The sequence below is a fragment of the Myxocyprinus asiaticus genome, chromosome 49 (assembly GCF_019703515.2).
Source record: "Myxocyprinus asiaticus isolate MX2 ecotype Aquarium Trade chromosome 49, UBuf_Myxa_2, whole genome shotgun sequence".
Taxonomy (NCBI): domain Eukaryota; kingdom Metazoa; phylum Chordata; class Actinopteri; order Cypriniformes; family Catostomidae; genus Myxocyprinus; species Myxocyprinus asiaticus.
In genome coordinates, this window is record NC_059392.1 from 11,006,367 (window position 1) to 11,033,661 (window position 27,295).

The following is a 27,295-nucleotide window of genomic DNA, read 5'->3' on the forward strand; positions in this document are numbered from 1 at the left end:
ATACTGTATAAACTATAGAACAATTCTATATAAAACAATAGTGAATTTAAAATAGAAAATTAACATCTAATTTCACGCTGCCCCCTTAAATTCTTTGGCCAGTTCATGAATAATTGATTTGTTTTAATTAATTTTACATGATTTATTTGAAAGAATTAAAAGAACAGTTTCATGTCTATCCTTGTATTTTTCATCTGGTCGAGGTTGATAAGGGTTTTAGAAAGTAATTAGTAATAAGTAATGCAATTACTTTTCAGAAAAAGTAATTAGTACAGTAATCTAATTACACTGTAGAAGATGTAATTAGTAGTTAGTGATTAATTACTTTTTTAGAGTAACTTACCCAACACTGATGATGTTCTGCTTGCCAAGGCAGTATCAAATCAGCTTAGATGCTCGTGCTTGGTAGAGCTGGGTGAAATTTTACAGTCCACAGAGGCAACTTGCTTTTACATTTACTTACCACCCTCTCATTTCCTGTCCCTGAATTAGGCTAAGGTCCTTTCAGCAAGATACCTTGCGTTTACTAGTCTCGCTAAATTTCTCAACATTGCCTTTCCTGGTATTGCCTTCCAAAATCATTTTAACTGAATAAATTTGAGAATCAAATTTAAGGGAATTTTTGATTCTCTCAAAAAATTAAAAAATACTAATTTAATTGGAGTTATAATTTATAATTAATTCATATTATATAAGGCAATGAAATACAGGCATCATGATTGATTTCAGCAAACAGAAACAGAACTATTTAGGGGCGTAACTGCAGGGTGGGCAGCCGCCCTATTGCCCGGGGTGAGATGGGGCCCCCAACAGTCAACAAAAAGAAACCATAAAAATGACTGCGGGCCTTACAGGTGAAGAAAAACAAGCCAGGCTCCCCAAGGAGTTGGCCCGACAGGTTCTTTGCACTGTGGCCTGTAAGATCCAAGTTACTCCACAGGAGCTATTTATAGAATACCAAATCCCATAAGAAAAAGAACTGTTACACCTATCCTTGTAGCTTTTCAGACTAAATTCCTCAATTATAATTGTTGTTTTTTTTTAATTGCGTAGCTTTCTCCAGCATCTTCTCATGTTCATCGGTCTTGTTGGTATTGCTTTGTTGCTATCCACCTCGTCCTTTGCGTAGCCCTCAGTGTCCATCAACACTGCTGTGTTGCCCAAACAGCCTTGCACTGACTCTCCCTCTCACTTTTTCCAACTCCCGCTCCCAAACTCTTAGGTGCAAAAACAGTTTGAATTAGTCCACGGGCCCTTGGCTAATTGAGGTAGGAAAATATTGTATCAATCCCAGTAAGCTGCTGACTGGAACAGCTGAGAGAAAAGAAGGACTTCAATGCGAAGGACTAAAGGAGAGGTTGAGAGGAGGAAGGATGCAATGGTGAAAATCGGATTGGAGATTCGATTAAACAGCATGTGTGTCAGTACTTCATCATTGCATGGAATGGTACACATTGCCAATACGTTTGACAGCGTTAATCAAACATAATTCTGTAATTTTCCTGATGACAACTTCTTTGGAGGGTTGTAAACAAGTAAATGAGCAATCGTCAAAACATGCTGTTTTTACCCAAGTTTCATTTGTTGACATGCTGATTTTAGATGTCACTGCTTGAGCCAGGACAAAATCAAGCACCCTGACCTGGTGGAAATGGCTTGCATAATTGTGCAAATGGTTTCAAGGCTTTACCACCCACAAACTAGCTTTGAAAGCCCTCGCTCTAATTCCTGAAACTTGTTTTTGTCGAGGTGCTAAATGGAACTCAGAACTTTGAGGTTTCAGAATTCAAATTAGATTAATGCCAGTCAGCTGCAATAAGATTCTTATCATTCACAGCTTATGCTGGACAAGATTTTTTACTGTAATATACTGCAGCTAAACCCTATAAGTTAAGAAAACCCTTGGTGACAATACACTTACAACTATAACTAAGGGTTTTCTTAACTTAAGGTTTTTTTTTGCAACCGGACCCTGACTTGAGGTGTTTGGTAGGGAGAATACTGGTAGTGGAGATCACAAGGGGTGGGCTTCTTGGGCTTAATCCCCAAATGTTTTTAGTAAAGTCCTGACTTTTTTATCATCTTGATAAAAGGGATGTCAAAAGTGCCAGTACTTCAGTACCAAGTCGATACCAAAATATACAGTTGTGCTCAAAAGTTTGCATACCCTTGGAGAATTGGTAATATATGTACCATTTTTAAAGAAAACATGAGTGAGCAGGCAAAACACATTTATTTCTTATGGGATTCATATTCAACTGTAGGTTATAACAGAATGGCACAATCATAAAACAAAACATAGCAACAAAGAAAAAAATTAAATGACCCCTGTTCAAAAGTCTGCATACTGCAATGTTCTTAATTACTGTGTATTGCCCCCTTTAGCATTAATGAAAGCATGCAGTCTTTTGTAATAGTTGTCTATGAGGCCCCAAATTCTTGCAGGTGGTATAGCTGCCCAATCGTCTTGGCAAAATGCCTCCAGGTCATGCAAAGTCTTTGGTCGTCTTGCATGAACCGCACGTTTGAGATCTCCCCAGAGTGGCTCGATGATATTAAGGAGACTGTGATGGCCACTCCAGGACCTTCACCTTTTTCTGCTGTAACCACTGGAGGGTCAACTTGTCCTTGTGCTTAGGGTCATTGTCATGCTGGAAAGTCCAAGAGCGACCCATGCGCAGCTTTCGTGCAGAAGAATGCAAATTGTCTGTCAGTATTTTCTGATAACATGCTGCATACATCTTGCCATCAATTTTCACAAGATTCCCCTTGCCTTTAGAGCTCACACACCCCCAAAACATCAGTGAGCCACCACCATGCTTCGCAGTGGGGATGTATTTTTTTCACTATAGGCCTTGTTGACCCCTCTCCAAACATAGTGCTTATGGTTGTGACCATAAAGCTCTATTTTGGTCTCGTCACTCCAAATTACAGTGTGCCAGAAGCTGTGAGGCGTATCAAGGTGTTGTCGGACGTGTTGTAACTGGGCTTTTTTGTGGCATTGGCACAGTAAAGACTTCTTTCTGGCAACTTGACCATGCAGCTCATTTTTGTTCAAGTATCGTCGTATTGTGCTCCTTGAAACAACCACACCATCTTTTTCCAGAGCAGCCTGTATTTCTCCTGAGGTTACCTGTGGGTTTTTCTTTGTATCCTGAACAATTCTTCTGGCAGTTGTGGCTGAAATCTTTCTTGGTCTACCTGACCTTGGCTTGGTGTCAAGAGATACCCAAATTTTCCACTTCTTGATTGAACAGTACTGACTGATATTTTCAAGGCTTTGGATATCTTTTTATATCCTTTTCCATCTTTATAAAGTTCCATTACCTTGTTACGCAGGTCTTTTTACAGTTCTTTTCAGCTCCCCATGGCTCAGTATCTAGCCTGCTCAGTGCATCCATGTGAGAGCTAACAAACTCATTGACTATTTACACACAGACACTAATCACAATTTAAAAAACCACAGGTGTGGGAAATTAACCTTTAATTGCCATTTAAACCTGTGTGTGTCACCTTGTGTGTCTGTAACAAGGCCAAACATTCAAGGGTATGTAAACTTTTGATCAGGGCCATTTGGGTGATTTCTGTTATCATTTTGATTTAAAAAGGAGACAAACAACTATGTGATAATAAATGCTTCATATGATCACTAACCTCATAAAAGTCATATTTTCAAAATCAATGCCAAAATTTCACAATTTCTGCCAGGGTGTGCAAACTTTTGAGCACAACTGTAAAATTTGAAACCAGTCTTACAGTATCCGTAATCAGTACACACATGGTGTCTACAGGCAGCTGCTTTCCAGCACTCATGTGTTTGCGCACATGAAAGAAAGGCGCTTGTGTCTCACGATTGTGGCTGTGTGTGTAAACGGTTAAAATGCCTGTATTGTTGAGATATTGAACATTGTGTTGATTTGGTCCATGGAGATGCAATAAGCAATGATTTTTATACAGATGTGCTTGTGGAATTTGCAAATTTGAACAGGACATTTGTGTTTTTCTGAATTCTTTCATTTAGACACAATGCTGCAAACTTTGGCATATCCAAAACCTTTTTTTTTTTTTCTCATAAGTAACGGCCTGTTAACAGGCGAATCAACTATATAAAACTGTCATTTGTACTCAAAAGTGTGGTGAACTACAAAAAGCCAAAGGGGACAAAACATAATTATTAGGTTTTTTTTAAGTAGCAATATTTGTTACTAACAAAATGTCAATCAGACATCAAAGGTAAGGATAGAAACTTTCCTAAGTCAAAGGTCATTGTTCAGATAATTATCATTAAAAAAGAAAGACTGTATATAGTTGTAGTCTATACCTAATCAGCCATCACTTGAAAACTAAAGTGGGCTGGTGAGAAACCAATGTTTTCTGTTCATGCCATTGTAAGATTCTGCTTAGCCAAGGTTGTTTTCGTTCACTTTTCATGTTGCAGGTATTTCTGAAATATTGCTGGCAGACACAACTAAGCTCTTTTTTCCTCTAAAATTTGTCTTTAAAAAAACACTGTTGAAGTCTAGGGCGTTTGTGGTTGAGGACATCAAATGCTTGACTTGAGTCCAAGCAACAACACTGCGCTTAAGGAAATAAAGTCGTGCGACAGTCATAATCAGAAAAGTCACTTTTGCTCAAATATGACCACTTTGCAGTTTGCCAGGCCTTTTCCTACATCTACCATTTTCTCTCGCTCTCCTTCCATTTCAGCTATATTTACAAGAGTTGTGTCATGTTTAACAAGTTTCCCCTCACTTTTCTGCATCTCACTTTAGATGTTACCATTTTCCCTTTGCTGTGATTTCATAGGTGTGTTGAGCTTGGACCCAAGTCACGGGAAGAAAATCATCCACCCGTTCTGAATATATTGTGGAATTATTTAAAACAGACTGTATTTCAAAAAGAGAGACTGTCAGTTCATAGACGCCTAGAAGTCACAGAGGAGATATTGTGTAGAACTGAATGCTGGCACATAAACCCCAAATAGAATCATGGGAGGTGAAAATTAATCACATAATGTCATATTCATCACTGAAGCATCATACCAGTGCTGCTCTTAACTTTCTATATGACAATTTTGAAGAACTAAAAAAATGTGTTTTAAATAGCCATGGTATTGACTTATGACAAAGTAAGAGCATGTATTTGATTTACAGACAGCTGATTTCAGAAAAGGGATTAAAGGATTCCCTTGACAGTCATCCAAAAGTATAAAAATGAGATGAGACTGTTCTTGCTTGCCTCAAATTCTTGCTCGTCTCAAATGTGTTAAGGATTGAGTGAGAGAGGGTGTGTACTCAGGACTAAGGAGCCTTTGTACAGTAAGTGAAGTGAAGATCCTGGTCTGTAAGGGCACATGGGTGCTAGGTGATTCCAAACGCGTTTGGAAAGTTTGGGAATGTTGCTTAAATTTAGCCTGTGGGGGCCTCTTGAAGATTTTAGTGCCAGGAAAAACGAAAATCCTACAAATCCAGCCTTTTTAATCCTTCTGATGGACAGTGGTCCAGAGTATAGTGAGAAAATGCTGAAAGTCCATCTCTTGCCAAGTGTTTCTGGCACAGGAAAAATTAATAAGACACAACTTGACACACACTTTGAGAGTGGTGATACAAAAGTGCCTTAATTTTAATAACCTCTTCTGTTTCGAAACAGAACGTGATAGCCCTGCGCTTCTCAACAGGTTTTGAATGCTTTAAGTGCGTGTCTTGATGGGCAAGTCTAGGGCATAAAAGACCACAGAGCATGTCAAATGTTCTCATGCTCTTTTAGCAGGTCCATAAACCTCACTTAACAGTGGTGACAGCAGCAACAAACATGACATATTCCAACCTTTCTCATGTTTACACTGTTGTCTGTAACAAATGTGTTCAGATTTGGAATTACCCTCATGAAAAACATAGTCAGTGGTGAAATACAGTAACTTGCATTTTGAACAGTCTGTCTAAAAAAATCTAATTTCCTATGTAGTGTGAACTGCAAACAAAGGATAACTGTCAACTAGCTGATAAGACAACCGTCAACAACATAAAAACGGTATTCTTCCTATTCTCCAACCAATGCAAAATACATTTTATATGTAGATTTATATGTTGAGTTCTTTACTATACTGTATATACCCAGTAGTGCAATTACTGACAGGTATACTCACAGTTCAGAAGGTATTACACAGCGTCTTTCATCTTCACTAGCCAAATAGTAACTTTTAAAGAAAACTGACCTGAAGCCATTTTATCGCTCAATGAGAAGTCATTAGCACTGTTATTATTATTCTAACTTTTTGTGAGGGATGTAAAACATATATTAATTAGATCAGTTGGGAGCCCACAGCTTGGCTCACTCGTGCAGTACCGCATGCGGACTAACATCTGCCAAAGGCAACACAGTCCACCTCTCTCAGCTCTGAGGTGAAATTAAACAGAAGGGACAGACAGAGAGACAGACTCAGCCTCATTGTGTCCAGGTTCATGCACTAGGCAGTGCCGACTTAAAGCACCCTCTTGGGATTTTTGTCGCTCTGAATTGACCTTTTGATTAAAGCTATTCACCTTCAAGCTCAGGTTAACCCAGACAGTGTATCTTGGAGACTAGACTAATATTGCTCTTTTAGTGACTTCTGGGGGATTCCCCTGTATGCATTTATGGCATTTTGGAGATTTACACATTCTTTGCCTGTACCATTATGATGTGGTAAAATTAATTTTTAAAGCTGCCATTTTGGGATAAAAAGCAAAAGTAGTAGTGCAGGTTTATTAAACTTATTACTCTTAGTCTGAATGATACAGGAGGCTTCTGACTTCTAAGTCTCCCACAGGACTTCAATGGGTTTTCTTTTCATTGTATTTATTAGTGATAGGTTGGTTGTTTTTTGACTAAAATGTATGCTATTTGTCTACTTGATGCTACTTGATGAACAGTGATATAATGGTCCCTGCGGTATACCAAAGCTACTTATAAAATATGGGCTGATAATAATGCGGCACACTTAGTGTGCAAATTTCCATTGGGAATACACTGTTTTACAGCTGATTGAGTTGTAAAAATTGCAATAAAAAATGAGTGACTAAAGACAGACCCTCCTTTGTTGGCCTGCGTTTTGGATTCTTAAGGCAGCACAAGTTGTTATTGAAGGACTTTGATCACTTACTGTAGATTATAGGGCTTATGCTAGATTTAGTTGAGATTGATTCATTGAAAAGGTACTTCCAGAAATGCAGGAAATAGTATGACTACAGATTTGGCAATTATTATTTTACAAAACCCCATGATGAACAACTTAAGTACGAAATTGTTAAGAAGGCTGCAAATGACTTTTTACTTTTGGAAGTGTGTTTCACAATTTCTGCCTACAATAATCCTAGTCATAAAACATCTTATATAAAACAGCACAAAGCAAACAGTTATTACCATAGTAGCAGTTTAATCTAAATAAGTATGTCTATTTAAATAGTTCTTAGAAATTCCAGAAATTGCACAAAATCAGACATGGAACAACAACAAAAGGTAGGCCACTCTGAAGGCCAACTACCTGGATTGAATATTTCAACAGCTTTATTTCACCACCTAAAGAAATAAAGTAATTATGATCTGCTGAAATCTGCTGTTGTGAAATGACAGATGAGGACATCTCATTGAGGCCATTCAACATGATGAGTCATGAGTACTCATCATGAGAGGAATTGCCCCATGGATCTGTGTAAACTGGATGTGTGTTCTTCACTTCTTTGGTAGTAATTGACTGTTAGTACAGTCAAGCTACAGTATATTGCTTATACATGTACAGTATCAGTAATTGGGTTTGTTTGTAAAGAAAGTGACTTGATTAGGCATGGAAACTTGAATATGTGTAGGGATGTGCAAACTTGACTAGTGAATGTGGTGCCTAAACGACTACTCAACTAAGAGGTTACAGTCTTAAATAAGATGCATTTGTTTGGGGAGCGTTTACATAAAACATGTTCTTGCATTTAAAAACAGCTAGACAGAGTACAACAGAATGCAGGGGTCCAACTTAAAATTTTGATTTTTTTTTTTTTTTTTTTTAGCTTCACACAATGTCTAAAAAATGCAACAGTTGTGGCAGGATGCTCAAAAAAACACCATGAGACATAGTGCAATTGCCAAAGAAGTCCATCTGAATGTGTATGGTTGTAGCAGCTTTGTATTAAAGGTGATACATTTAAAGATGCAACTTTTCCAAGAGGGTTTTGCTGTGCAAACTGACGCTAATTAAAGTACTGCTGTTAGAAATATAACATCTGAAGGAAAAAATCTAGATAAACCAGTTAACCTCACTAATTGACTAGTCAGTTGTTGGACAACTAGTCAACCATCGTGACAATTATGGGGATTGTTTGTAATTGAAGTGGCTTGATTTGGCCAATAAAGATTGAATCAGTTCTCCACAGTGATTGGAGTCATAATAATTATCCATATTAGCTCATAGATTCTGTGATAATAGACTAGAACTGTTTACTATCTCTTCCATTGCTGGTTAACACTACCTTACACAAAATGTATGGCTAGCAGTCTACATCCGCAACCATTATGTTACCACCATTATGAGGCTGTGACTGATGCATCATCTCAATTTCCTTGAACATTTTCTTTCCTTTTTGTATTGTCCCATCACCACCATATATGAGTCACAAATATGATAATAATAATTACAGAATTATATATTTCCTGCACATCTGTTTAGTTTTCTGTGTGGTCAATTAGCAGAATCAACATTTGCAGGATTTGTGCTGTCTGTCAATTTTCTGATTTTCCTCTGTGTCAAATATTAGGGTTGTTACATCTATAAGCAAATTGTACCATCTAACCTTTGATCTTTAAAGAATAGTAAACATCAGCAAACCAGATATTTATCTTTGCTAGTAAAACAGTGCAACGCCAGAGTCTAGCATGCAGCTGATGCTAAGTCTCCAGCCATCAGGGGCAACCCCTATTTGAAATGTGGGGAGGTGTTGTCTTGACACTCCCTACTACTCATTTCAGTTGCAGACTTTCAGGTGAGCTCTGATCAGAAATGCTCCTGACCAAGGTTGAGTGGACAAGGGCCAGAAATCCCCTGTGGGGAATAGTGTTAAGGTCAAGGCCTCACTCATAGCTGAGTGATTTGACATATATGACAAAAAGCTGATAGCCCCTTTGTGCCGCCTGTCAGCTTCCTTTTCAGTTCGTCTCATTTCAGTGCTTTGAAACACAGGGCCAGCTCCAGCCATGGAAAACATCCCATTTTGGATTGACCTAGTGGAACTCCTTGTCTATGCTCATTCAGCCCTGTGTCATGTACCTTCTCTTTTGTTGTCACTGCAACATAGTCTTTGTAACTATTTTTAGGTAAAGTGGTGTTGTTAATAAGAGAAGGTGATGTAATCGATGTGTTCTAGATTATGGTAATTGTCGTTGTTCTTTCTGACAACAGGTATTAAGCCCTACAAACTCAAGATAAGTTCTGGATAAATTCAAGCATTGCTTTGTTTGAATGAGCAATGCATATATTTTCATATGGGTGGTACAAAGATGAGGTAGTAGAAACTAAAAGGTCATGCTCTTCTCCTAAGCTAGTCAGGACAACTGCATCTGCATCTTGGCAGGCGAACTGTACTCCTCTCATGCAACTTGGTGCAATTAACTGCCTCTCAACAATGACCTCAGCCTTAATTCTGTGCCTTTTGATAGTGCTGGGCGCAGAAAACAACAGAAGCCTTGAGTCACTAAATAGCCCTTGAATTTGCGTGTAGCTATCTGTACAGGCCATTGATGGCTACCCGCGTTCTATCACAGGAAGTGATGTGTAATTTGAAGGCATTGCTGCACACCCTCTCCTTGATTAAAGAAAAGCCCATTAATGGGGTTCTGCTTTCTTTCCATGCCACCTCTGTTCTTTAGTACCGCACAAGAGCAGACACACCAGATTATGTCTTTATTCAAGGAATAGTTCTTCATTAATGTGATTACGAATTATGTCATCATTAAATCACATTGACATTTCGTGGTTCATTACAGGTATCGCAGCAGTTGAAATTGTGATATGTCCACTATATGGTGCTAAAAGCGAGCTAAATATTCTCCCAAACAGATGAGGTTTTTAAAGTTAATGCTCTATAGAGTTTTAAATCAACAAAACCTACCTCCCTACCCTAAACCTTAAACCTAAATCTAAACAATAATGTGATAAGCAAATATAAAATGAAAAATGCAATTGCTGAAGCAACCATTTCATTTTGTGATGCTTCTGACACTTTCAGCTCAGGTGTTGACTCGTACCGCGGTCCTTTGCATCGCAAGTGCAACGCTCTATAAGTTTCGTTACCACAAAACTATATTGCAATCGAATAAGCTGGTAATTGTAGTCGGTTATGTAATGCAAATGTTTAAATATATCGCCTTTCAAGTCATGCGCTATAGTAAAAATGTTTTGATATCAAAAGATTGCATTGTGTAAGAAAGAGAAGAAAAAACATGAGTTTATGAACTGATAATCTGCCATTTCACTTGTGATTTGTGTGAAAATGAATAAAAGACATTGTTGTAGTGCCTCTGGTGTTTATTTATTAAGAAACTGCCGCAATATGTACAACGAGCCACACAAAAATCATTTTGCAAATATCTAGGTATAATAACGTGATTCTATGAGACCAGGTTGCCCTTAAATTATGCACCATATACAGACAAACTTACAAATTCTGTAACATTTGTGTAAACTTATGAGCACAACTGTACTTTCCGTGTCTAGGCTTTAGTTTCCAGGCCTTTTATCTGACATTCCGCAGACATTTTAGATAAGCCAATGAAGTAAATTGTCTCAGTTGAAGTGTCTCACTTTACCCTTTGTGAGCCATACAGTGGCTAAATCGTTCTGGGATCCTGTTTGAGGGGTTGATGATGTCATTTGGCCTCTGACCTTGAATTCATTGACACTGGAAGTGGCTTCTTTATCTCGGACAGTAATTGACTAATGAAAGACTTCCTCTGCCTTGTGAGAATCTCTCTTCTACTAACTAGTCTTATCTCAGAGTAGAAAGAGAGATCTAATTTTTAACTCTAGATAGCAGCATTTAAACATACATTTCTACCACACACGCAAATAACAGAATGGAAACAAAGTTGCTTAGCTTGTCTATCCTAGACAGATTTGAATTTAATGATCCAATATGTTTTAAGCCTTTCTGTCACACATCTATCCCCTTGTATCACACATTTCCCAACATGAAACCCCTCTACAAGATATGGGGAACCTATCTATGACGGAAAGAGCAGTCTGTTAATGTAGACCAGGCAGACAAACAGACAAAAAGAGAGTGAGGCCCTGGCTAAGTCTCTCTTTGTCCCTGGCTGACCCCTGCTCTCTTTCCTGGCCTCTGTGCCTCTCACCTGGATTGTCTCTCTGTGTGCGGGGGGTAACGGGATACCTGTCACTGGCTCTAATGGCCTTTGGAGGACCTGGCTAATCCCCAGAGCTTGCATTCAGCAAGCCATAAAAGTGAAACGAAGCCAAGGGCAGGCCCCTGAAACTGTAACAGTTCTGAATTGTGTGAGAGGGAACATCACCCAAGTGTGCAGCCATGGCAAATGAGTGTGATAATGGGACTCTAAACTGAGGAGAAGTACGTTGATGCTCGTGGTTCATATTTACACAGCCTCACTTGCCAGTGTGATTGCATTTATGTTGGAGATCGAAATGTTGGTGCCACCAAAAAGTCATTAAATATCTTTTTGTGGTGATAATGAGGTTTCGAAGTTCTGTCATCATTTACTCATCCACATGTCGTTCCAAACTCATGACTTTCTTTCTTATGCGGAACACAAAAGGGGATGTTTTAATGAATATCTCGGTCCGTCTTTGAAATGGCTATGGATTGTGCTCCACTTTAAAGCTTAAAAAAGGACCCAAAAGTATCATAAAATTAGTCCATGTAACTCATGCATCATATCCAAAAATTCTGAAGGCATACAATGTTTTGGTGAGAAACATTTTGTTGAGATGCAACCTCAAATGTAAGTAATTTTTTTGTTAAAATCTTGATGTCCATTTTGCATTCATGAATGCATGAGAAAAGCTTGTTCACAGTGGCATGTTTTGATGTCATTTGTTTTGGTGGCTTGATGCAAGGAATATTCCATATACAGCTTGCATCATCACATTTACTGTAGGTGAAATAAAAACTTTAAGCGTCCTAGATAAATTAAAGATTGTGCATTTTCCACTGGGGTAAAAGTTGTTAGAAGACGCGCAAGTCACGACTTATTTTTTCTTTTTTTGTAGATGGTTTACATATATTTCATTTGAAGCATTATGTTTACATCAGCAAGGGTCAGATTATAATTTCTTACCATTTAACTTAAACCATACATGTTACGGTATCTAAAAAGGCCAGCTGTTGAGTTTTATTTTCTCGGCAAATCAAATTTTTACTCACATTTGGCATTTGGGGATTGATAATTTTGGACCCTGTTGGTTCCCCTTTACAAGTGTACCAGTGGCGTCTCTACATTAGGGGCAAGTGGGGCTGAGCCCCACCAGATGTGGCGCTATTGTGCAAATTGCATGGAATATTCATACATTTATTTTAGGAAATAATATGTTTTCCGCATAGTAAACTTGTTTTATGTCCATTATACAAGAGAACAGTAGATATTCTTTTAAGAAATTCTATCATTATTAAGTCCTGTTGCGTTAAAGCCATTTAATACTTTTTATTAAAAAACTCATTGTTATTCAATTGAGATTTGGAGAATGTAATACGCATGTGAAACAAGTGTTAAATGTTAGCTTGAGGGGCGCCTTTACCTACTAGTCAATAAAAAGCTTTGATCATATGGATGTCAAGCTGACATGGTCCTCGTAAATTACTGCTCTTGAATGCAGACCTGTGTAGTGAACTTCATTGGTAAGTTTTAAAAGCTAATTTTATTCTAATATGTTGCTGGTTGGATTAGTTAAAGCGTACCGCTCATCATTTCAATGAATTGTATGACATTGCTTTGAGGTGTTGTTGATGCAGTCGTTTGCATCACAATAACTGCTAAAGATTGAGAGTCTTTCCTTTTTGATTAGCTAGTTTTAAAAGTCTTAAAACCAAGGGGTTCAAGGGTCAAACTATCTGTCAATCAACCGCTGCGCTAAAACAAGTTTTTTGAATTGGTTCAAGAACATAATATATGCACAAGTTCACTGAATTTGTAGGTGTGCCTGAGAGCTACATAAAGTGTCACAGATAAGAAGCACACACATCTCTAAAGTTACAAGTTAAGACAAGTTTATACATTTACTCCAGTAAAATAACTGAGAATTCTACTCTAAACTTAATGTTTGTGCTTATATTAAAAGTATAATTAGCAGAAATTATGTGACGGACAGCATTTGGAATTATCTGTTAATGTTTAAAAAAATTGGTAAACTGAACCCCTGACATGTTGGGTTTAGTGATTGTTTGTGCCCCACCAGAAATAATGAGCCTGAGATGCCACTTAGCTATACACATGTATCAACCTCACGGCTGAGCATTCTGTTTGGAGCATCTGGGGTAAAGTACTCTATATCAGGCGTAAATTAGTTTCAGTATTATGGGTAAATGTAGTTTTCCAATCATGACCCTTTGGTTAATGGAATATTATTATTTTTTCTGTTGTTCACTACAGCTTGAGTGAATATGACATATCCTTTATTATACTGGAGCCCTATGAAGCACATGGTGAGAAGGAAAGACCAAGTCTGAACCAGACGTTTCACATTATAGCCAATGGACATTTATGAGACTGGACAGTAAATGCTTGGCAGAGTTTTTTTTAACTTGAACGTGTGTGAAATATATATATACAGGTGCATCTCAATAAATTAGAATGTCGTGGAAAAGTTCATTTATTTCAGTAATTCAACTCAAATTGTGAAACTCGTGTATTAAATAAATTCAATGCACACAGACTGAAGTAGTTTAAGTCTTTGGTTCTTTTAATTGTGTTGATTTTGGCTCACATTTAACAAAACCCACCAATTCACTATCTCAAAAAATTAGAATATGGTGACATGCCAATCAGCTAATCAACTCAAAACACCTGCAAAGGTTTCCTGAGCCTTCAAAATGGTCTCTCAGTTTGATTCACTAGGCTACACAATCATGGGGAAGACTGCTGATCTGACAGTTGTCCAGAAGACAATCATTGACACCCTTCACAAGGAGGGTAAGCCACAAACATTCATTGCCAAAGAAGCTGGCTGTTCACAGAGTGCTGTATCCAAGCATGTTAACAGAAAGTTGAGTGGAAGGAAAAAGTGTGGAAGAAAAAGATGCACAACCAACCGAGAGAACCGCAGCCTTATGAGGATTGTCAAGCAAAATCGATTCAAGAATTTGGGTGAACTTCACAAGGAATGGACTGAGGCTGGGGTCAAGGCCACCACACACAGATGTGTCAAGGAATTTGGCTACAGTTGTTGTATTCCTCTTGTTAAGCCACTCCTGAACCACAGACAACGTCAGAGGCGTCTTACCTGGGCTAAGGAGAAGAAGAACTGGACTGTTGCCCAGTGGTCCAAAGTCCTCTTTTTAGATGAGAGCAAGTTTTGTATTTCATTTGGAAACCAAGGTCCTAGAGTCTGGAGGAAGGGTGGAGAAGCTCATAGCCCAAGTTGCTTGAAGTCCAGTGTTAAGTTTCCACAGTCTGTGATGATTTGGGGTGCAGTGTCATCTGCTGGTGTTGGTCCATTGTGTTTTTTGAAAACCAAAGTCACTGCACCCGTTTACCAAGAAATTTTGGAGCACTTCATGCTTCCTTCTGCTGACCAGCTTTTTAAAGATGCTGATTTCATTTTCCAGCAGGATTTGGCACCTGCCCACACTGCCAAAAGCACCAAAAGTTGGTTAAATGACCATGGTGTTGGTGTGCTTGACTGGCCAGCAAACTCACCAGACCTGAACCCCATAGAGAATCTATGGGGTATTGTCAAGAGGAAAATGAGAAACAAGAGACCAAAAAATGCAGATGAGCTGAAGGCCACAGTCAAAGAAACCTGGGCTTCCATAACACCTCAGCAGTGCCACAAACTGATCACCTCCATGCCACGCCGAATTGAGGCAGTAATTAAAGCAAAAGGAGCCCCTACCAAGTATTGAGTACATATACAGTAAATGAACATACTTTCCAGAAGGCCAACAATTCACTAAAAATGGTTTTTTTATTGGTCTTATGATGTATTCTAATTTTTTGAGATAGTGAATTGGTGGGTTTTTGTTAAATGTGAGCCAAAATCATCACAATTAAAAGAACCAAAGACTTAAACTACTTCAGTCCGTGTGCACTGAATTTATTTAATACACGAGTTTCACAATTTGAGTTGAATTACTGAAATAAATGAACTTTTCCACGACATTCTAATTTATTGAGATGCACCTGTATATATATATATATATATATATATATATATATATATATATTTTTTTTTTTTAAAACGTGCAGATTTCATCACATTTTATATGTGAACTACAAACTCCTGAGCTATATCAGAAGTTATCCTTTGCTTTTGTACATCTTGTTTGAAAATATACCTGATATACACCTGAAATGATAAAACCAATAGTTCCAGTCATGGATGCTGGTTGGTCTATCATATAGTAACATTACCATATAGTCCATATTAGCAAAGTAAAGGCTAGGGCATACTTTTTCACATGCCATTCCGTCAAGTGCATGATCAAGCGATTCTGCCTTCTAAAGTATACTCTTTTAACCACAAGCCTATACAGATTTGTTCAATGCATGCGCAATACAACTGCTTGTGATGCTATATGCTACGATGCGCATAGATGCAGACTGTGCAAGGCAGATGTCTTTGATCTTTGTGCCGCATCTCTCTTTGAAAATTTTAAAAACGCATCTCGAGCAGCGTCTATTTAGCGCAAGAACTTGGTCTGTACTGCCTCTAACGAAGTTCACGTGTGATCTGTTATTGTTTTGTTTTTTGTTTTTTCAACCAACAATCCACTCACCATTGTTACCCAGACAACAAATGATTAAACAGGAATTTTTTTTTTTCTAATATTCAAGAATCCCTGAAAAATGTTGTCAGCTGTTGTCTGCTTTTGTGTACTTACTGTGCTGAGGCCACAAGGCATCTTGCTCAGGCCTATTATTGCTGGAAAATCTATTTAACGACCAATTTAATTGTGAAAAAGAGCATGTTTCCCTCACACATAGGCCTCTGGTGCAATGGATAGCAGACTAATAGGATGAGAAAGACTGATGTTATCAAAGCCAGCGTAGTTTAACACGCCACCCCACCCCTGGGAGATGGCAAGAATGTGGGAACGAAGACCGAAATTAGGCCAGGCAAAGAATTGCTTGAGTCACATCCTTTCTTTGCATTCTTGCCATTTCTTTCTTCCCCTTCCCTCTACCATTTTCACATTAAGGACAGGCTCAAATGCAAAATAGTACATTCGAACAAACCATTGTCCTCTTTCTGAAAAGATCATAGTGTATTATGCAGTATACTTTATTTTGTGCAATGTACATGAACGCAGATGCTTCCATCATAGCAAGCTTGAGTTAACGTGTCTTTGTGTTCTGAAATGTGTCTGAATGCAATCTATAACACAACACATTCATTATGAAAATTTATTGCATTCTCAATGTTGCCACAAGAGGCGCCATAGCGACATTTAAAGTAAACGCTTCATAAAAAATAACCGTAAGTAACCTTTATGACTGTGTACGATGTCAAGAGGACTAAATATGAATCTTTCAAAGTGGGTTGTACAATTATAGGCCTAGGCAGACTTGCGTCATTTGAGTAATAGTATATGAAGCTAAGCTGGAAAGCTACACTAAATGCTGGAACTTGGACAAGAGACATTAGTATACTAGGACAGTACCACTGAGGTTACAGGGTCACAATCTAGCCATACTGTATATGTTCTGTATGTGTGCAGTTTTCATGGACTGAACAGTTTAGAAGTGGTGTATGTGTGCGGAGAGGAGGCATGTGTCATAGCCTGTTGGCTTGGATGAATACACCCTCTCCACCTTCAGAGACTTCGTAGTTATGATGCATGTCCGGAAACTCAGGCTGGAGCTCGGCAGCTGGCCCTGAGTAACTACTCTCTGGAATACTTTCAGGATCATTCGCCTGTTAATAAGCTTGTAAATTTTTTAACCCCGAACAAGCTATTACTGCATACGGGTGAGGATGTTTGACCACATAAATGGTCAGTGTGGAGCTGCCTGTAAGTCTTGCCAAGGCAAGTTGTAAAATGGTATTAAGCTCAAATTGGAAAATGAAAGTTTAAAACATTTAAACATAGAAATTAATTTCCTGATTAAAACCATTATGAAATTACAATTACAAGGATAAAAGAACTGACCCCAACTACAATTACTGTAAGTACATTATCTCTTCATATTAAAGTATACTCTTTTGATCGCTCTTCATTTTCTTAAGCAGCATACTTTTTTTTGTTTTTTGTGGGATTAAATAAAGTTTAACAAATCACTAAAAAATCAATCGGAATATGTAGTTTTGCACTGAAATTAATGGCAATCCAGGTTAATGTGATGAAATCAAATCAGGAACAGACGTGGCTAAATTTCGTTTTGTTTTTGTTTTTTTTTATGTAACATTGAATGTTTATTTGTCTAGGATTATGTTTTACACAGTGGCTCGAAAGTGAATAGTTCTGTCTTGAATTATAAGAAAGAATTTCCCACTAAGTTATACATTTTATGGGAACTATAGGCCTAAGCACGCTTATTTAAATATGATATTAATACAGTTGCAATCAAAATTATTCAACCCCCCCAAGACAGTAAGGATTTACAAAGGTAAGCTTTTCTGATGACCCAGAATTTTTAAACTTTACATCTATATCAGTTGAGTGACACATTCAAAGTCAGTGTGTGAATATATAACCTAATATTTGTAAATAGCAGGATTTTTTAAAAATACCGCCATGTCATAATTATTCAACCCCTATTGCATGTAGCTGTTTCTTAAATATGTAAGGCTACACAAGTAATTGTTTTAAAACAAAATTAAGTCATCAATCTGCAATGGCACTCATTTAAGTTTTAAAATTTAAGTTTAGCGTTGTAAGCAAAAATGTATTTCTGTGCAAAAAACGCAATTAAAAAAAAGCTGTCTCAAAAGCTAATAGAGGAGATTATTTCATTACACAAGAAAGGTCATGGCTAAAAGTACATTTCCAAGGCACTTCAATTTCCAACAGACAAAGTTGGCAGCACCATTCATACATTTTTTAAATATGGTACAACAGCAACCTTCTTGGGGTGTGGAAGAAAGCAAAACTTCACCAAGGGAAATGTTGACTTGAATATTCAAGACATAATAGGAAAGAAGTTGGAAAGACCTGTGGAGTCCTGGAAGAAGGTTTAATAGATGTATGACACTAAACTGAAAATGAGTTTCAGACCCATGGGTCAGCAGTACATCTAGAGTAAGATGACAAGGTGATGACAAGAACGACCCCATCACCACAGTCAAGTGTGGAGGTGGGTCAGTCCTGTTATGGGGGTGTTTTGCAGCTGCAGGAAACGGCTATCCTGACTATGTGACTGACACCATGGATTCTTTCAGGTATAAGGCCATTTTGGCATGGAAAATTTGATGCCTTCAGTGTGTAAATTGAAGCTCGGTGATCACTGGACTTTCCAGCAAAACAACATCAAGGATACATCCACGTTGTCCAAAATCTGGTTCAGGGATAGGTCGTGGAATATCCTTAAATGGCCCTTTCAGTCCATCATTAAAATCCCATTGCAAAACTTTGTTGGGATTTCAAGGAAGCAGTGGCAGCACAGAAACCAAAGAATGTCAATGAGCTGGAAGCTTTTGCTCATGAGAAATGTGTATAAATTCTAATAGAGAGGTGTCCGAAGCCTGAGAACACTTACCTGAAACATTTATTTGCTGTTATTAAGGATAAAGGATGCTCTACAAATGATTGACTTTGGGGGTTGAATATTTTTGACATGTCATTTGTGGAGAGAATTAGTTATTTTTTATTTTAAAATTTGGGTAAACTGAACTCTTTGTTCTCAAAATCACTCAAATGTGTATTAAAAACTTACTTTGACTGTTTACTGAAGTTTTGGTTGATGTGTTTTAATTCACATCACCAGAATGTATTGCTGGTAAGGGGGGTTGAATAATTTTGATTGCAACTGTATAATTGGACAAGACTTGATATGATGTATTTTGAAGCAACTGTCTAGTCATATACCAAGACCTGTTTAGTGTGTTTAAATGCACTTTAAAAGTTTGATTTCAGTCGGACTGAAACAGTTCATTTTATTTTAACAAATAGTGTCATGTAACCGCTTTAGTCTGACTGAAATCTTACCATTGCGATTTTGTGCAAAGTTGCAATAACAGACTTAGATAACGCAATTGTAGCTTGACTTTGTCCAACATGCATACATGTTAATCAGACCGCAGTTGGCCTCAGCATTGTGCGCATGCTCCGAAACACAGAGTTGTAGCACAATGTATATTTAACACTCAACTTACATCCCTTTTTCAAATATTTGATTATGCATTGTCATGTATACTTGGACAGACGGATGAAGACTCTAGCATGACTATGCAAAAAATAAAACTGCACATAACTGCACATGTAAACGCATGGAGCTTATTTAGTAAAACATTTTAATTGGGAGTTTATATCTCTGATGAACAGTAGGCGATAGCATTAGATGATAAATGCTTTCCCAGGGCACAAGCGTTAAAGTGAAAAGAGATTTTGATGGTAACAGTGGTCTTAAAGTAGAGCAAAGCAGTTTCTCTCACACTTTGAACTCAAGCTGTTTAAAGTTGTGGTGACTGGGGTGGGCTTACTGTCTGAACACTCACCACACACATAGGACTAGAGTTCAGTCAGCTTAAGAGCACGTAGTAGAAGGAAGCTGATCTGATCAAACTTGCTGGTCACGGCCATTAAGCGCAGCAATAAGGACTCGGCATGAAAAGGTTGTGAACTGAAAAGGAGAGAGAGAAAAAAACATCAGTACCCTCTAAGTTTAAAGGAAAAAGCAAACTGTGGAAAAAAAAAAAAAAAAATTGAAAAGGTATGTCAATCAACTACAAGCACCAAGTTGGAGACAAGAGATTCCCAGGCTTTCTCTCTAAGGGGCGACAGGCCAGAGAGGGCTTCTGGAGAGGGCAACCTGGGAAATTAAAGACCCTCTTTAAAAAGCACATAAGGGGGGAGGGGGGACACTTAGCTCCATCTTTCACTCTGTCTACCCCCTCCTTCTCTTTTAATTGATGTGGGTGGAACTTTGCTCCCTGTGACAAAAGCCGGGTCATTAATGAGACCTTGTCAGCTTCCAAATCTCAGTTAGGTTACAAAGGCCTATTGGGAGCAAAGGGCCAGTTAAAGGAAACATAATTTTAGGAACCTTCTGACCTCTGCCCTGGCTCTCTTTATTACGAGTTTCTACATGTCGCTCTCTCCTGCTCCTCCTCTTGGCCGACAATAATTCTGACAAAGGAATCGCTTTGAGAGCTCCTTCCTGCTTTTTTAAAATTATTTGCTTTCAGCTTCGAAAAAGGGCTGAATGATCTGAAGATGGGCTTACTTCCAAAAAAGTAAAGAGTGGAAGATTAGGGCAAAACTGAAAGAGAAAAAAAAGACTGTGCAAAGAGCTTTTAGAAGTTACATCTGAGATGGAAAGAATGGGCATTCTACACTTGAATAAGTCTGTAAAAAAATTTGAATTTTGTTTGTAAAAGTTCAAGCAGCTTATTGACAGCTCCGGCCAAAACATGTCAAAGGTCAAGAGAATTTGCCAAAGATTAAATGAAAACAAACTTGCTGCTATTCACCATTTCCAACAAACTAATCAGAACATTACAAATTTCTTACAAAACGCCAACTTAAGTTGTCCTTTTCTTTCTCTCTACACTCCCAAAGTGGGTAAAGTAGAATGACTTACCACTACATGTAAAGTATTATTCAGGATAATTTCACAATATGGTATCTGTGAATATTAACATTTTGTGGGACTTCCTGCCCTTGTGGTTTATCTTGTTGGGCTGGACATTTTCATGAAAAAATTAAAACATGGAGCACTCCAGAGACCATGAGCTTAGAACACAATAGAGGACATTTTCAAAGAGTATAAAGATTAATAAAAGGTCCAACCTGCTTTTATTGGTGTTTTGTCAAGCATCAAGAGCTTAAATAATTTAAACTAGACAAATCCTCACTGCATATTCTTTGGATTTTCTCTACTGTGATAGATCGGCTGGTTCAAATAGTGTTACAAAAGTAGTAGATAAAGTAACTCTAATCTTTATACCAAATGAGAGAATGGGCTTTTTTTTTAAAGTAAGGTAAGATTTTGTGCATGAAATAAACCGAGTGGTGGTGACGTAGTGGGCTAAAGCACAGAACTGGTGAACGGAAGGTTGCCGGTTCAATCCGCATAGTGACCACCATTGTGTTCTTGAGCAAGGCATTTAAATCCAGGGTGATTGTCCCTGTAATAAGTGGACTGTAAGTTGCTTTGGATAAAAGGATCTGCCAAATGTAATGTAAATGTATTTTGGTTGAAATGATGATTCCAATATTGTCCAGCATTTTAGCTGGGCTAGACGCTTTGCCCTCGTTGGAAAGGCGAAACGCTTGAGAGGGATCCCCGTCCTGTACTGAAGTGCTGAAAATGCTGAAGCGTCCCATCTTCGCATGGCAAAAAGTTGGCAACTCTACCCCCATCAGGCATTTTACATCAATTCAAATATGATCACCTTTCCACCTGGCGCTACTGACTAAGCGTTGCGTGAGCAACCTCTGTAACAGGTTTCGGTGCCTTGGAAACCAGGAAGAAATTGCGTTGCCATAAACAATAATGAAAGCAATTCGGAGGTTGCATTTTCCCTGGATTTAATGTTTTCTCCACATAGAGTTAGGTTTAGGGTTGGGGTTTTGGTTAGAGTGTTGGGTTGATCAAATTTGATTTACACTCACTTTACAACTCGCTTTTGGCGCCACTCTGTGGTTATTTCACCCGCACACTGGAGTTCACATGGTGGTTCGAATTTCGGTAAACACAGACCGATTTCAGTTGAAGAACTTTCAACCTACTGTTGCCGAACGAACTCACAGTGAGATCAGTGTGCAAGGGTCTGTTTCCAATTTCCATGTCAATATAATCTTGAGACCACAGTGTGGTTAATAATACATATAATAAGGCATGTAATTCAGCAAGTGCCTTCATGCCAGGTAGTGTCACTATATTGCAGTCAATAATTGGTCTAGGAGTTTAAGCTGGGAGAAATGGCTCTTGAAATATAGCTACACCTGCTCAGACCTGACTGTGTGGGTTTATTCAGTCACAGCTGAAACGCTTTAACCAGAATTCCAACTACGGGTTCTTCAGTCTGCCACCTGCAACACTTGTGTTCAACAGATCCACCAACAAAGTACTGTGTTTTCTGCCTTCTTTTCCCAACTGGTGTAATGTCAACATCTCATTCAGCACCTTAGTGTGTTACTGTGTTTACAGACCTTGTCCAAATCCAACAGCTGATTTGTCTGCACCATTTCCCCTTTTCTGTATTATAGAGAGACACCCAGCTGACTCCAAATGTTTTTACTAGTATTTAGTATTTTTTCCTTTAAGCTGGTTTTTATGAGCCTTTCAAAATCATAGAAGATCTCAACAGATAGCATCAAACATTACGCATTTGATGAGATGTAATGAAGAGGAATGCTGTGACAGAGAGCAATACAAAAATATCCACAGATTGGCTGGGAGATTTTCATGACATCTCCAAAACAATTTGCCCTATTGTCATGACATACTGAGCAAAAACAGGTTGATCAAAGAGCCTAGCATTGCTTTATGATGGACATTCAACCCAAATCAATCTGAAATGTAACAGGCTAGATTTCCTACACTTTTTAAAAGCACATTTGACTATTGCTTCATACTGCCATATTGTTAAGTAACCAGATTTCCAAGGAAAACCAAAGTGTAGGTTGTTCTTGGAAGCTTCAAAAAGAGAATCATTCAAAATGGCCTATTGTAGTGTGTCCTGCTTTTTCTTGTCCTGGGAAAAAAACCTCATCCCTGGAGCATATGGATTCCTGCTATTCTAATCAGTAATGATATGTGGCTTTTTATGGGGAAACTCCCCCTCTCTAAACCAGACTTCTGTTCCTTTTTTTCCTCTTTTTCAGGTCTGATGGAAATCCGATCTGTCAGTGTGGGAGTTGTCGCCATCAAATCTGTCAGCACCGGCCTGTACTTAGCTATGTCCAAAAAAGGCACGCTCTTTGGTTCGGTAGGTACATCTCATAATGGTGTTTACAAGGCCAGCTGAGATGAAAGAAAATTGTTATTGATTTCGTCAAAGGAGCATCTTTAACCATAAAGATAAAACATAAACTTATGCAACTTTTCTTTAAATAAAGAAAAAAAAAATCTACTTTTCTACTACTAGTAGAATAGAGACATTTGAAGCAGTAGCAAAGAAACTTATAAGTGAAAATGGGTCATCCAGTGAATATTTAACCTAGAATGCATATCGTCGGTGTCTGATGAAAAACACATCTCCAAAAAACTAATTTTTCAAGAGCATGGAAAAACTATTTTTCTCATAAATATCTTACAATATACTTGTTAAACAGACAGCCTGATTAAACATCTTTTCATTGGTCATTTCAACACAAAATTCAAACAGTAGGAAGAGGTCATTCGGTGCATTCTGCCTATGGTAAAAGAAAACGGCCAAAACTGGACATATGTGTTTTCATCGGATAGCGACATTCCAAAGGAAACGTCATTATTCCAGCTCTTTTAATTTACAAAATGCAAACCAAAGGTTAAGAAAGGCTATTTACATGATCAAAGACATTTTAATTGTGGAATTCCAAAACAAATACATGTATAAAAACTAATGGTTAATGATTCAAATCCTTTTAATTTACAAAATAACAAACCAGATGTTAAGAACACTAATTCTTATAATCAAATACACCTTAGGAATTTCTGGAGTGTCATGATAGTACCAGTTCCTGTGAAAAAAACTGCAAAAATATCAGGCGCCACCTACAGTATGCATCTGGGTTTACATTAACTCAAACAAGGGTATTACAGGACTGCACTACACTATCCAGAATGTGTGGTGGCTCACAACACAAGTCAGTGTGTGCCACCAGACAGTTGATTGTGGCTTGTTTAATGAAGACACCCCTTTGCATGCTGCCTGAATGCTTTAACTGCTCTCTGAAAAATCTCTCAACTATGATAAGATGGCCTACAGATATCTTTCCTCCAATGCCATGAATAAACATGACAGACCTTGGGAATCATTCAAGACTTAAGTACCCTTCTTCTCATCCCCTTTCAGATAGGGACGGGCGATACCAGTTATTTTCTTTTTGATCCAGTACCAATAATATCAAGTCCAATATCGTCGACAGCAAAACAGATACCCCTATTAAATGGATTTTCACAATTTCTTGGGATAAAATTGGTCATTTTAAATATACTTTTTAGTCATAATTCAAGTCTTTTTTTTATATATTTAGAAGCCTAAACAGAAAAATATTAGGCTTGTTTTTTGTTTTACTATCTTTTACTACGTAAATCAAACATTGTTTTACTACATTAACCATAGTTTAACCATGATATTTAGTTAAACCATAGTTACCAAAAAATTAACCAAGGTTACTACAATATTACTATAGTAAAATCATGGTTAATTGTATCAAAACCATGGTTTCTGCCAACCATGAGAACTACAATATTCTTGATACGACATCAGTATCGTAAATATAAGTATTTTAGGACCGATCTTCACATCCCTACTTTCAGATCACATGTAAATGATTTTAAATCACATTCACTCATTGCAAAGTGATTTTATTAGACTAAGGGGTTTTGTCACCATGATCTTTCTCCGGTCACACTTTATATTAGGTGGCCTTAACTACTAAGTACTAACATTAAATACACACAAGACTATGTATTTACTGTATAACTACATGTTGTTCTGCAAAATTCCCACATTTGCTGCTACTGAGGTTGAGGTACGGGTAAGTTTAGGAGTAAGGGTAGGGTTAGGGTTAGGATTAGGGGTTAAGTTAGGTTTTGGGGTAAGGGTTGGATTAGGGTTAGTGGTTAAGTTAACAGTGTAACTACAAATGTTATTAAATGCACATACTTTAAATGTAATTACAATGCAACAACATGTATGTACATAATAAGTACATTGTATCAAATGGTTAAGTACATAGTAGTTAAGGCAACCTAATGAAAAGTGGGTCCCTTTCTCCTTTTCAAGTTAAAAGATTTCTCCAGCTGTAGCAGAGTACCAAAAGCTCTTTGGCTTTGTCAGGTGGCTTTTTGAGCCCAAAAGAGAGGGTGATGGTTGGTTTACAATGACAGACTGGATAAGATAAATAAGAATGTGTCATAGATACGCACTGGAGCATTTGGAACACGTCTCACTTATCACAGTTTGACCCAGTGTAGGTAATTTGTAGATGTCAGATGACACACAATTCTCATTTAATTTGCTGTTTTTCTCCATATGGTTCAGTTAGCTTGGTAGAACAGTGCGGATCAATATGTCAAACATGTGAAAGTACCAAGGTTGTAACCACATATTCAGAACTGGGGGAACCAAATGTAATACAGTAGTTTCAGAAATGGCAATTGAAAAATCTATATAGAGTTTATGGTCACAAAATCTGTTTAAAAAAAGTCTCGTGTAGCAACACTTTTCACTGTTGACATAAAGTCTGGTCAACTTTACAGTGGATTTTACCCAACTTTGACAGGAAGTGGCCATCAAACTGACATGCAAAGCGACCAACCACAGTTCACTTTTCCACATGATGTTCCTGGCAGGATAATCTAAAATTAGATAGCAAAGGATGTGGTCAATGATATCTTGCTACTAAACCCAGAATGTCTTTTAAAGATTTCATGTCAAGTATATTGCAATCTTTGGAAAGTCCAGTGACCAACCAGCCAATCAGAGTGGAATTGACGATTTTAGCTAGCTCTTTCCAGTTTTGTGAGCAAAACTTAATCAGGGTCTACGCCATATTTAATGTGTATCTAATTACTGTGGCAAAAATCTAGCAAAATGACAGTATATTACTTGATTCCTTAGATGTTTCGCATCAGTTCCAAGGTGGCATGTACACTAAATGGTGCTAAAAGTGAGTTAAATGTTCTCCCAAACAGATGAGGTTCAAGTTTTAAATCAACAAAACCTACCTTAATCCATAAACCTAAACATAACCGATAGTGTCATAAAAAGCAAATGTGACATTAAAAAAGCAATTGCTTAAGCAACCATGTCATTTTGTGGTGCTTCTATGACACTTTTGTCTCAAGTGTCTACTCTTGCTTTCAGACTCTCATGTGTGCTCTTTAGCAGAAACATGATTCTATGAGGCCAGGTTGGACAGAACATTACAAAAATGTTTATCCCTTATAGCCTCGTCTTCAGTTGCGAAAAATTAAGTATGGCATCAACCCAGAAAAAGGTCTGTATGTGGCAGATCACTGAACAGTCCATTGATGTGCTGTCTGTTTTGATGTGCTGTCTGTTACTGAGACTAATTTCAGTGCAACTCTATTCTATAGTGTTTCAACAACCCAGTTTGAGTAGGAACTCACCTGAACTCTTCACTTGATGTATTGCAGGTCAGATACAACACCAGCTGCAAGTTCAAAGAGCGCATTGAGGAAAACGGCTATAATACCTATGCCTCCCTCCGTTGGAAGCACAGGGGGAGGCAGATGTTTGTGTCGCTGAACGGCCGAGGGAAACCACGTAGAGGCCACAAAGCTAGACGGAGGCACCCATCGACCCATTTCCTACCTATGCTCCCCACATAGCTGGACTTTTCCTTATGAGGAAGACTAATAGAATCATGGACATCATTTAAGTCCATCTACCCCACATATTTACTTTTATGTGCATTTGACGGGGACTTGATGTTATTAAGTGTTGGTTTGTCTGTTTTGACTTTTTTTTATTTTTTTTTTATAATAATATTAACAAAAAAAGCTCTGGTACACAATGATGTAAATTCTCCCAACATACTGTTGAAATTTAATTATTGATATTTGGTTTTTGCACAATTATGTTGTCTGTCCAATGTGTATAGTTTAAGGGCATTACCTCTAAATTGTCTAAAATGGTAAAACATACACTATATTGCCAAAAGTATTCGCTCACCCATCCAAATAATTGAATTCAGGTGTTCCAATCACTTCAATGGCCACAGGTGTATAAAATGAAGCACCTAGG

At 37.9% G+C, this 27,295-nt stretch overlaps 1 protein-coding gene across 1 annotated transcript in view; it reads left to right on the plus strand.

The window, feature by feature from the left end:
* The window catches only part of LOC127437977 (fibroblast growth factor 22-like), a 28,852-nt gene extending 1,770 nt beyond the window's left edge, over positions 1-27,082 (plus strand). Inside the window, exons 2-3 of the mRNA XM_051693169.1 lie at positions 23,202-23,305; positions 26,686-27,082. Of these exons, the coding sequence (XP_051549129.1) occupies positions 23,202-23,305; positions 26,686-26,880 (299 nt within the window). The 3' untranslated portion in view covers positions 26,881-27,082. The remainder of the gene's footprint in view (positions 1-23,201; positions 23,306-26,685) is intronic.
* Positions 27,083-27,295: the final 213 nt, after the last annotated feature.